Genomic DNA, 12983 nt, shown 5'->3' on the forward strand with positions numbered 1-12983 from the left:
ACAAATTTCAATTTATATAACTAATCAGACACAGCCATAAATTATCCCACATTAACCTCACTTGAATTAAGTTTTGCATATCCTCATTCAAAACACCACGCTAATGCACTATCACTAATAACACAACATTCTACACAAGCCCTAGACTGAGGGTGAAGAAAGACTACCTTGCACGTAGGGAATTACTCTGCCTTAACTTACTTATGTAAGGCAGAACTATTTGGTGTTTCTTAAGGCCAAGCACATGCCCTAGCTTTAAAGTTCTGCTCTATGAGGTCAATGCCAGGTCCACCAGCCCAAAATGGTAGTCTTTAATCCAGATCCATCATGAGCCATTTACTCTGCAAACACACACAGGTATTTTCACAGCACTGGGCTGGAGGCTGCACAGGAATAAGAAATGAATTTGAAACATGTAGACCACGTACAGGGCACCAACTGCGAGCCAACTTTACATACATTCTCATATGATCTTCACAAAAACCCTAGGAGAGAGGTATTATTATCCCAGTTTCACAAAGGAAGAAACAGAGAAAACGTAACCAAAGCTAGCAGAAGGCAGCGCTCTGGAACGTCTGCATTCTCACCAAGAATTCTAACCACCTCTGTGCCTACCACCACAGCCCTGCATTTCGGCAGGGAACTGAGGAAGCAATAAAACCTTTTCTGGAGTATAGTTTATCATCCTAGACTCAGATTTGATATGTCTCCACACTACGTAACAGCTATGACTCTGTAACAAACCCAAGAGGAAAACCAGTGTCTAGGTCCACTCAGAATTCCAAAAAGAAACCCACGACCCAGATTTAAAGGACTTACAGACACAAACTAGAGGACAAACATATGGACACCAAGTGGGGGGGAGGGGGGTGATGAACTGGGAGATTGGGATTGACATATATACACTACTGATACTATGCATAAAATAGATAAGTAATGAAAACCTACTATAGAGCACAGGGAACTGTACTCAGTGCTCTGTGGTGACCTAAATGGGAAGGAAATCCAAAAAGAGGGGATATATGTATACATCTAGCTGATTTGCTTTGCTGTACAGTATAAACTAACACAATACTGTAAAGCAACTATACGCCAATAAAAATTAATTAATTAAAAACTAAAATTAAATAAAGGAGTTACAGCTTTTGTGTCTATAAAACAAAGACCCAAACAGCATCTGTATCTATTGGGTTGTTGCATGAGAGGCTGAGATGACTGAACAGGCATAAAGCACCAACACAGTGTCTCACACACAGTAAGTGCTCAATTAAAGTTGGCCGCTGCTTTCAAAATCTCCGCTATTCTTCAGTAACCATATTCCTCAAAATTTTTTCCTCGGAATATAGTTTCAAAGGAGAAAAAAGCTATGTAATTCGCATTCACCATAAGGTGGTCTATAACTGCAAAAAAAAATTTTTTTGATCAAAGGTACCATTATCCAACCATAAAATTTTAATTCTGAATACTTGCTTAGAAACACAAAAACATTCAATATATTAGATTAATGCTGAATACAAAACAGTAGTCAATGCTACAACAACAGCTACATAACCCTTATGCCAACAGTCAAGGACTGTATTTTAAGGACTACATTTCAAGGCAGAAAAATGAAAATAGCTGTTAGGAAGGTGAGATTACCAATGATTATTTTTCTTTTTAAAAGTTCCCCCTCATACTACTTTTTAAATTTCTGTAATAAAAAATGTGTGCTATTAAGTTATTTGATAATATATTAAACAGATGTCTGTTACACCTGACTTTATAGGAGTCTGCAGGACAACTAAATGCATTCTGAGCCTGCTATGCCATAGTAAAGATAGTATATCCCTTCCACAGAAATATATAGGGTTGTGCTCTTCCCCCAAGTTCCTTACAAGCTACTCTCTAAACAACGTTGTGCCAGTTATAAATTATGCTCCTAGACTAAAATGCTTCAAGGTGGTTTAATAACATGGAGAAAGTACTAGGTTCAAGGGTAAAGGGAATCAGGGCTTCCCTGGTGGCGCAGTGGTTAAGAATCAGCCTGCCAATGCAGAGGACATGTGTTCGAGCCCTGGTCCGGGAAGATCCCACATGCCACAGAGCAACTAAGCCCCTGCACCACAACTACTGAGCCTGCGTGCCACAACTGAAGCCCACGTGCCTAGAACCCGTGCTCCGCAACAAAAGAAGCCACTGCAATGAGAAGCCCGCGCACCGCAACCAAAGGTAGCCCCCACTGACCACAACTAGAGAAAGCCCACGTGCAGCAACAAAGACCCAACACAGCCAAAAATAAACAAGTTTTTTTAAAAAAAAGGAGTAAAGGGAATCAAAGAAAGAAAAGAACCTGAACATTCTTAATTTTGATCACCGTCATCTAACTATCTAGCAATATTTCTCAAAGTGTATTCCTGGGAACACCTACAATTAGACTCACACAAGATTCTTTTCAAAATACAGATTCCCACCACAAAGTACAGATTCAAACCTACAGAGCTGGAATCTCTTGAGAGGCCCAGAGTTAGCCATTTTGTACAATCTCCCCAGGAGATTTTTATGCACACAGATTTTAAGAACTAGTGATTCACAGTCATGCTACTCAGGTATGATAAACATAATTCAAAGTTTGCTATGAAAGAAACAAACAGAACTCTAACTCTGGATTGGTGATTCAATTATTTCCTAACTTCTCACAACCGCCAGCTCAAATAAGCCAGGATGTGGGATCACACGTACAAGGAGAAGAGAGCCTACAAATTTGTTGTCTCTTCTGCCTACCACATGAATCTTTCCAGAAAATTTTTTTGCAAACTTTATCAAAAGCCTTAAAAATACCTATCCCCTTTGAGCTAAAATTTTCACTAGTAAGAATTTTTCCTCTGAGAATAATTAAGGATGAAAAAAAAAAGGTTTTTAGGCAAAAGTATTTGGGGCAGCAGTGTTAACATTCATCACCTGCCAATTCTTGAGTATATGCACTACATCTGGCACTGGTGCATGCTTGTCATACAGTATTTTTAACCCTCACAACCTAGAAATGATATTCATTCCATTTTAGAGATGAGAAGACTGAGGTTCAGAGAAATTATTAACTTGCCCCTGGCCACACAACCAATAAATGATAGAGCCAGGACCTGAATCTGGGACATTCTGAGTAGAAACATTAGGTTCTTTCCACTGCCTGGCCACCTAAAAATGTTATAAAATATCATAATGTTTAAGCAAATCATGACATGTCAAGGTAATATTATATAGCTATTTAAAACCATGTTCTTCCTTATCTACAAAACAGAAATAGAGTTAAAGATGTAGAAAACAAACTCATGGTTACCAATGAGTAAGGGGCGAGGGAGGGATAACTTGGAAAATTGGGATTGACATTACACACTACTACATTTAAAAAGATAACTAATACAACCCTACTGTATAGCACAGGGAACTCTACTCAATACCCTGTAATGGCCTATATGGGAAAAGAATATAAAAAAGAGTGGATATATGTATATGTATAACTGATTCACTTTGCTGTACACCTGAAACTAACACAACATTGTAAGTCAACTCTACTCCAATAAAAATTTTTTAAATAATAAAACCATATTCTTCAAGAATCTTTCAAGAAATGGAAAATATCCGTGATACAATGTAAAGTGAAAAAGAAGGGAAGTATGATCCCAGTTTAGAATTTAAGGGGCACAAGTCACACAAGGGTAGGAACCATATCTACCTTGGTTTTGTCTGCACCCCCAAAGCCCAACCCTGTACCTGACATATAGTAGGAACTCAATATCTGTTGCAAAAATAAATTATGTGTGAGCGTACTTTTTAAAGACCAGGAAAAAATTCCCAAAATATTATCAGTGGTTATTGCTGGATTCTGGGCTTAGAGGTGACTTTTGGTTTTTCTTTTTTACATCTGTTTGTATTTTCAAGTATTCTATAATAAGTTTGATTACTTTCATAATCTGAAAAAAAATACAATGGCTAATTTTCAAATCTTCTGTTTAAGCATCTTCCTATACAAGAGAGTTAAGCTCCAGATCAACTCAGTATGCAGACTAATATGTGGTTTATCTTATTCACTGTAACAAAGAAACTACTTTATAGCTAGAAAGTGAGCATTATCTTTTTATATGCCAGCATCATAAATGGGAACAGGATTTAATATGTGTTATAAATATAAATGCTTTCATCAACTACAGTTATTAGTAGCTTATTAGGTGGTAAATAGATTTATAAGTGTATAACATCTACAAAATGTTTCTATTAATGGTTTGTGCATTTTGGATACTTCCCTAAATACTAATACCATAAGGATTAAAAATCAAATGTGGTGGCTTTTGCAGCAATAACAACAAGGGTTTCTTGCCAAGATCATCCCCACACTGAAAAAGACATTATAGGTTAGCATTAAAATTGTGCCTCAGGACTTCCCTTGTGGCTCAGTGGTTAAGAATCTGCCTGCCAATGCAGGGAACCGGGTTCGAGCCCTGGTCTGAGAAGATACCACATGCCGCGGAGCAACTAAGCCCGTGTGCCACAATTACTGAGCCTGCGCTCTAGAGCTCTCGAACCACAACTACTGAGCACACACGCCTAGAGCCCGTGCTCCGCAACAAGAGAAGCACAAGAGAAGCCACCGCGATGAGAAGCCCGCGCACCGCAACGAAGAGTAGCCCCCACTCACCGCAACTAGAGAAAGCCCGCGTGCAGCAACGAAGACCCAACACAGCCAAAAAAATAAAATATAAATTTTTTAAAAAATTGTGCCTCATCCCAGGTAGTTTATTAAGCATTTTACATAAAGGAATATTCATGGTCACTATTATCCCATGCATTTTTAAAGAACTAGATTTTTAAATAAAGAGAACGAACCAAGGATGAGACAACTGGTATTTTTATTAGCTCATCATTCTGGACAATTTCAAACAGCAAAACACGGCATAAATCTGATGATAATTCTATTATCAAACTGCCAGCAAAACGACTTCATCTTTTGAACAAATTCTGGCTTCGCTGGCCAGATGCTGTTGCAGTGGCCACTCCAAGAAAACCCTAAAGAAGGGCAGAAGTGTGAGCTACACTGAACCTGTCCATTCTAAAAGCGACTTGAGATGGGTGGTGGGAGGGGAGAAAGGATATCTTAGAGTAAGAAAAGGTAAAATGTCAGGGAGGGAAGGACTGGGAGTCTGGCGTTAGTAGATGCAAACTATTTACATATAGGATGTATAAACAACGAGGTCCCACTGTAGAGCACTGGGAACTATATTCAGTATCCTGGGATAAACCATAATGGAAAAGAATATAAAAAAGAATGAATATATGTGTATAACTGAGTCACTTTGCTGTACAGCAGAAACTAACACAACACTGTAAATCAACTATACTTCAATAAAAATTAAATAAATTAAAATAATAAAATTTTTTAAAAAGGTAAAATGGACGTTTGTATTGTGTTGTATGATTTTCAATGAAGAAAACACCTGACAGGCAGAAAACAGTGGAGGAGAAAAAGACAGTTACAGTACTTGGGGGCCCTAGGTCTTGTTTGTAAAAGGAGTAACAACATGAGAACTGCTTTCCATGATCAAAGCTGTTTTCTCTTTGGGAATTAGATTTATTCCCAGACTATGCCAAGAAGAAATTCCACCCACATAAGCATTACCAAATCATCTAGATTTCTAGGGGTTATCAATGCAGGCCAAAGTCTCTGACACAGGGAAGCTTTCGCATCAGGTACAACTTGGAATTTCTGTCACAGTGCCCTCTGCTTTGCCCTTTGTGGGGAAACTACGGGTTGGATCACTGGGCATCCATTCTGACTCCCTTCTTCTTTGCCTACTTCTACGAGAGAAGCTAGAAAAGAAGTCGCTTTCCCAGAATCTCTTGTAGCAAAGAGTGGCCAAAGAAATACAGATGGAAGTTCCAGGAGAGAGAATTCTTTGTCACACAAAAAGGCAAAATCTTGAATAAAAAAACAAACCAAAACATTTTTGTTTCCCTCCCTTTTCCCTGCAGAGACCACAGGCGCATCTCAAGGCATAGCCTTGGCCGGACTGCAACAATGAGGCCAAAGCCATCAGCTGGGATGGCCGAGGTCAGGGGGTAGGTTGCTGGGCTCCCTGAAGCCCCTGAGCAGCTCTTGGGGCCTGGCCCTCTTAGTCCCAGATTTTTTTGTTTCAACAGGAAAATAAACCCCTGGCTTGTTTAAGTCACTCTGTGTTGAGTTTTCTGTTAGTCACAGCCAAATAAATACATTCCTGCCTGTTAAAATCATCGATATAACAAGCCCTTTCTATGTTTTAACTTATCAATGATCAACTTAAGCAAAACCCCAGAAGTCTTCACAGAGATAAGACTGACGGAGAGCGCTGACCCCCTGCCCACGAGTGCAGGGCTGTAACACCCTCTCACAACATCCTCGCGGGGCTCTGCAAGAGGTGAAGTTAGGACCCCAACCCAGGCCAGCGTGATAGCAGTTCCTGAACTCTTCACCGCCAGGCTACACAACTTCTGATGGATTTTATTCATTTAGTTTCTAAAACAATCTGAACCTTCAGTTCTGCTCTCTGAGCCTACTACGCTTGTCGTAATAAACTTTTCTGATTGGAGGAAGACTTTCACTGAAGAAAAAAGGAAAAGATTCATATGCAGTTGTTTTAAAAAACAAAAACAAAAAACCTGACAAGCATTTGCTTTCCAGTGTTTTGAAATCCTTATGCATCACATGGCACGGGGCTGCTGGGGCTGCTGCAGTACCGTCTACCAAACACCACGTGCCTGGCACTGAGCTCCACTTTTCACACACATCGTCTCGTTCTGCGCTCACAACACCCCTGGAAGATAGGACCATCATGGTCCCCATTTTACAGGTGAGCAAACAGAACACGTTAGCCCAGGCACAACATTTTCTTTGAAAAAGTCTGTTTCGAGACACCAATGAATGACAAGTTCAGAGCAACATCAAACTACAATGGAGATGAATGGATTTTTGCGGCTAGTCTTTAGTAAAAATATTAGAAGTGATGGGCTCCGGACCATTCAAAGAATGAAAACTACTCAAGGCAAGAACAATGACAGCTAAAGAGAGTGCAAAGCCCTCTCCTCCTGCACAAAATCTAAAACTCCACACTCGTGTCCAATACAGCTTTACTCAGTACATGCTCATCCACCTTTACAAGGGGCTAATACGCTGGACATACGGTGAGCTACCAGGAAAGCCAATAAAAATATTTAGATAGCTGTGAATGTTCATTTATAAACCTTTTAATTCATTTTCAAATATATTTGATTTTCATTTTCAATATAAGAATGTGCATTTTATGAACTATGGTTTGTAATAAATATGGTTATTAGTGATTTATTTAGCACTTACTCTGTGGCCAGCGCTGTGATGTTTTACGTCCATCTTTTTTTCTCTTAATGGTCACAACCACCTCAGATGTAGGCACCATGATTAATACCGCCTTTCATAAATGGGGCTGCAGGTAATGAATTTTCCCAAGCTCCCTATTTAAAGGTAGGACCAAGACTCAAATCCAGATCTGGCCAAGAACACTTTGCTTTCAACCATTAAGCTTCATAAAGTTATTGGATTTGTTCTTATTGTTTATTAGCCTTAATCAAGCCTTAGCTAGAAAACTACATTCAGCTTAGCTCTTGTTTATTTTCATTTTCAGCACTCCCCCATTCTCATATATTTTTACTTCATCTCTCCCTGATCCCACAAAAGCATCTAAAAGATTATTATCTATTTACCAAATTATAAGACAATCTTCACTAAAGTTTGCCAAATTAAAAAGATATGTAGGGACTTCCCTGGTGGCGCAGTGGTTAAGAATCCGCCTGCCAATGCAGGGGACACGGGTTCGAGCCCTGGTCCAGGAAGATCCCACATGCCGCGGAGCAACTAAGCCCGTGCGCCACAACTACTGAGCCTGCGCTCTAGAGCCCACGAGCCACAACTACTGAAGCCTGTGCGCCTAGAGCCTGTGCTCTGCAACAAGAGAAGCCACAGCAATGAGAAGCCCGCGCACCGTAACAGAGAGTAGCCTCCGCTCGCCACAACTAGAGAAAAGCCTGTGTGCAGCAACAAAGACCTAACACAGCCAAAAAAATAAATAAGTTAATTAAAAAAGAAAAAAAGATATGTAATTATATAACTGCTGCTCTTGTTTTTAATCAATGTGTGATCAGCTGTTTTAGTGGCTAGTTCTACTCCTCAAGCAAGCAGTGATCAGTGATTCCTGTTCTGCCCATCACTGTGAACATGTAAAAACATGTTTGTTTTTTAAATTTTTGGCCACGCCGCATGGCACATGGGATCTTAGTTCCCCAACCAGGGATCCAACCTGTGCCCCCTGCATTGGAAGCACAGGGTCTTAACCACTGGGCCAACAGCGAAGTCCCCAAAACATGGTTCTTAATGTCTTTAACAGCAATATCCTAAAAGCCCACCAGACATTAACCTCAATTCATAAAAACAGGCCACTGCCCCCAGCCCACAATTCTTTCTATGATGAAATACAAGGGATTCCAAACCTTGAAAATGCCTATGAGTCTAAATTTTATGTAGGGATTTTTAACTGTACAGCACGTGTATATGTTTTTCAGTGTAACAATAAAAGTATAATCATAAGATGTAAAACAACCCCAAAAGAAGAAAAAGGAAAAGTATAAATGTACAAAATCCATGTTTGTCTCTCAGGACACTGGCCAACACCAAGGCTGTATTTCTGACTCTTGACCCATTTATTTGCTACCTTCTCCCAGACTTTCCTCTAGACCACTCTTCTCCCTCTTTGCATACCATAAGTCATATTTAATTGACTGAAATGAATCACTACTACTATCCCACATGAAATATGAAGTCTAAATTCTGAAGATCAGTATTAAGTAAATCAAGAACAATTTTTCTTCATTATTATGTTGTCCATCGTATCTATTCCAAGGCCTACCATCCCCATCAAAAACCTAAACTAAACGTGAAAATCAATTCCCATTTACAAAACTGTTGACTAATATAATCAATAATCTTCATTTAGATTCAAACAGAAGTGTCAGATACTCTGCATGGCTGTTCCAAAGTAGTTATTAGATAAAAAACAAAAGCAAAAAACAAAAAACTAGTGATCTTTTTTCCTACATTTTTGGCCTGGTGGATTTTATGTGTATCAGTTCTTTGGGGATTCATCCAAGAATGGTATTTTCATTTCTTTGACCACTACCCTACTGCCTATATTTTAACCTCACTGAATTTTTGGTCCATTGCGTAGAAGAATTTCTCTACTAATAAAAATACAACCCATTAAAGATTAACTTACCCCCAGGACAGTCTCTCTGGAAACAAATTCCAAGCATTATAATCACCAATTTGCACTATGTAGACTTAAAGGCAGAGAATCTTATTTACCCTGATTTAAATTGGAAACCTGCACATATTTTAAGGCGATTGTCTGAGGAAAAATGGCAAATCCAAATCAGAAACCCAACCAGGCAAATACAGACTTTTCTTAACTGGCACTTTGCAAATGAAAAACTTTCCACCCAAGGATATCTAACAATATTAGAATATTTGTTGACTTTCCAAACTTCCTACCTTGTTCTCTATTTTACTTCTGCAATTATGAAACTGCAAAATTCTTTTGTTCTCTAGATATTTAGATATAGAGTACTGTCAGAAATTGTGATAGGCACTGGAAGTCATTTGAATCCATGCTATAATATTTATTAGTAGTAATAATAAAATCAACTGATATATATTAAGCTGTTAGCATTTATAAAAGTGTGGCAAGTTTTAGCTTATTAGGCTTTATCTCTGTTAATTCTCACAAAACTCTAAGAGAAAGGTACTAATATCAGTCCCATTTTACAGACGGACAAACTGAGATGGGGAGGTGCCCAGGAACTGTCCCAAGGTTCCACAGGGAACCTAGGTCTGAGTGATTCCAGTTGCCCACGCTTGCCTTAACCACCTAGTATCAAGCAATGAGACACATGATTATGTTTGGTTCAGAAACTAGTCTTATTCCTTCAAACATGGTGGTTCTAACAAAATTTGACACCAGGAAGCATGCATGACAAAATGCCTTGGTACACAGTGCACTGGGTGCTATTGTCAAATGTGTTCAAACTTACTATCTTGGAAGGCATAATTCACTTATTAGTGACTTTGGAAAGTTAATCAAAGCACTATGTTCAATTATTCAAGAAATCTTTGGAGTTGAAGTGTGAATACTTCACTAATTCATAGGTTGTTGAAGAAATACTAACTCAAGAGTTTCTGTAAAAGAAACTTCACCACAGCAAAGAAATTTTAAACTATCTCATGTCAGAATATCATATCTACAAAGGGAATGGCCTTCAAATTTTAAAAAATGTCTTACCTATATTTTGTTTTATTCTAAATGGAAATTAATTGATTCAAAAAAGAAATCCACTTCTAAAGCTCAGGTTATGCAAGAGGGCTTCCTAGGAGCTAACATCACTGTCTTTACTTGCATGTGCGTAGGCAAGACAGGTAAGGAAGACGTAGAAGATCCATCTTTCACAACCCTCCAAATGTACAAAATAAACTAGAAACTTGTTGAAAGGATAGGTATGTGTGTTATCAGTTCAACCCAAACAATCTCACAGCAATATTTTCCTGAATAAATTTAATATTTTGTTTTATAATAGGAACTAGGCAAAAAAGAACCACAGAACAAATGGAATAACTAAAATAGGTTACTGAAAGGCAACTGGGGCTTTAATTTCCAGATCCACTTTGCAATATTCCTATTTGAACAGTTTATCACAGAAGTAACTCTCCTAGAAAGTTACATAATTTAAGGAGGAAAAAAAGAGGGAGTAAGAGACATGATAAGCACTGGGGATGTTTATCAATTAAAAAAAAGCAAAAAGAGAGATGAGTTTGTAACTCATCCAAAAATGTCTACCACACACTCTTGCTATTTGTTTCCACCAAGTTATTGTTTTGGAAAACATCTTGTTCTGTCTTAAAATAACCTGCCTAATTGTTCTAAAAAACCAATGCATTTCCACGGAGGGCTAAATAGCTCCCACACTGCGATGCACTGACTGATCAAGTCAAAGTAAATTAGGCACCAAGCCACAAAAGAAAGTTGGAAAGCTCCAATCCTCCCTTCATATAAGGATACGAGCTACTGAATGAATCCACCACTGCATCCTTAGTGAAAGTAATGCCTGGTCCCTCGACTATTTTAAGAATAACAGTCATTCAAATTACCTTATTTCTCTGGATGATGGAAATGAACCACACTGGGAACTACAGGTAAGCTAGTAATTAACATTTTTAGGGATCAAACATTAACATTTTTAGGGATCAAATAACATTTTTAGGGATCAAACATCAAAATGACGTTGAACATTTTAGCACTCACTCTGAGAACTCCAATCCTCCCATTAAAAGTCAAAATTTGTTCCCAGTCCTGTATGGTTAAAGCTGTTACGCCTGGGAAAGTCCCAGAGAAACGAGGGAGTTTAAAAAAAAAACAAACAAACAAATTGTGAAAGACAAAGTCAGATAGATACCCATAATACGGGAAGACTTTTATGAACCAAGTGTAACTCAAGATGTGTTTTATAAGCCTGTCAGGAGATGAACACGCACTGTCCCCCAACCCAGCAGCACTGCCCTGACACTTTGGCCGCTCACCCCCATGCTGGCCCCTCTTACTCTGGATGCGGGGCGGGAACTCCTGTCCTAAGCTTTGACATCTGCAGAGCGTTTCCCAATAGCGAGACAAGGCCCCTCAGCTGGAGGAAGTGGATACTGACAAGAGGAGGGAGAGAAACAGAGACAGAGCTAGAATTCCAGAGTGCCAGAGAGTGGGGAGGGAGTCACGCATACTCTGCGCGGTCCGACTGGGTCTGGATAGTATAGCCCAGGTGTCCTGACTAAAGCTGGCATCTCCAAAGTCCAAGAACGCAACTTGGGCGCGCGGGTACAAACACGGCCTTCGGCTTTTCTGAAGCCGGTCAAGTTAGCACAGGGTTCTCGGTGCCCGGAGACCTGAGAGGCGTGGAAGGGTGGAGACTCCCGCGAGGTCTGCACTCCCTGGATGTCCTCCGGCTCCGCGGGGGAAGGGACGGGGGAACTAAGTCGGCTTTGGGCCGGAGCGGCGGGCGCCGGGACGCGGGGCGGGGATGTCCGGGAAGGAGTCGCGGGCGCAGCCCGGGAGTCCGAGAACGCGGGGTGGATGCCTACCTTGTAACATGGCCTCAAGTTTCTTCCTGTCCACGCGGAAGCGCTCCTCGCTCCACTCGGGGCTGTGCAGGGGCGCTCCGGCGACCAGGTCGTCCTCCGAGCCGGGCATGGGCGAGTCGGTACTGCGCTCGCTGTTGGAGCCCGGGTCCGACTGCGCCGCCAGGTAGCCGGGCTCGCCTTGAGCGGCCATGGTGGGCGCGCGGCGCTCGGGCTCCGGCTGCGGCCGCCGCTCTGCCTGCGCCGCCGCCTCCGCTCGCCCACCGGGCTCGACTGGCTCCCCGCGCCGCGGCGCTAGCTCGTGCCCCCGCGGCCGCCGACGCCGCCGCCAACGCCGCCGCCACGGAGCCCCCTGCGCATCCCAGCCCCGGGCGCCGCCTACGCCGCCCGCCGCCCCTGGTCCGGGCCCCGGTCCCCGGCCAGTGGCTGCGCCGCCCCCCGCCAGCAACGCCCGCGCGGAATGAGTGCGCCGCGCCGCCCGCGCCTCCATCCGCAGGGCCCCTGCGCCCCCTCCCCGCCCGCCGCCCCTGCAGCCGCGCGCTCATTGGCCGGGCCGGCCCACGGGGAGCCGCGGCGGGCGGGCGGCCGGCCCCTGGCTCGCGCACTTACTCGCGCGCACACACTCACCACGTACACGCTACCACTTTCCTGCGCTTACACGTCTAAATCTTGTCCCACACACATGCTTTCATAGTTCTTCCGTCACAGACACTCGCAAGTTCAAGCACAGCACTCTCCTGAACGCGCTCGAAGTACACACACAATGCCCCTTCTA

At 41.8% G+C, this 12983-nt stretch overlaps 1 protein-coding gene across 1 annotated transcript in view; it reads right to left on the bottom strand.

The window, feature by feature from the left end:
- The window catches only part of BICC1 (BicC family RNA binding protein 1), a 295894-nt gene extending 283493 nt beyond the window's left edge, over nt 1-12401 (bottom strand). The window contains exon 1 of the mRNA XM_060286347.1: nt 12212-12401. Within this exon, the coding sequence (XP_060142330.1) occupies nt 12212-12401 (190 nt within the window). The remainder of the gene's footprint in view (nt 1-12211) is intronic.
- Nucleotides 12402-12983: the final 582 nt, after the last annotated feature.

Source organism: Globicephala melas, chromosome 16, assembly GCF_963455315.2.
Source record: "Globicephala melas chromosome 16, mGloMel1.2, whole genome shotgun sequence".
In the NCBI taxonomy this organism is placed as follows: Eukaryota; Metazoa; Chordata; class Mammalia; order Artiodactyla; family Delphinidae; genus Globicephala; species Globicephala melas.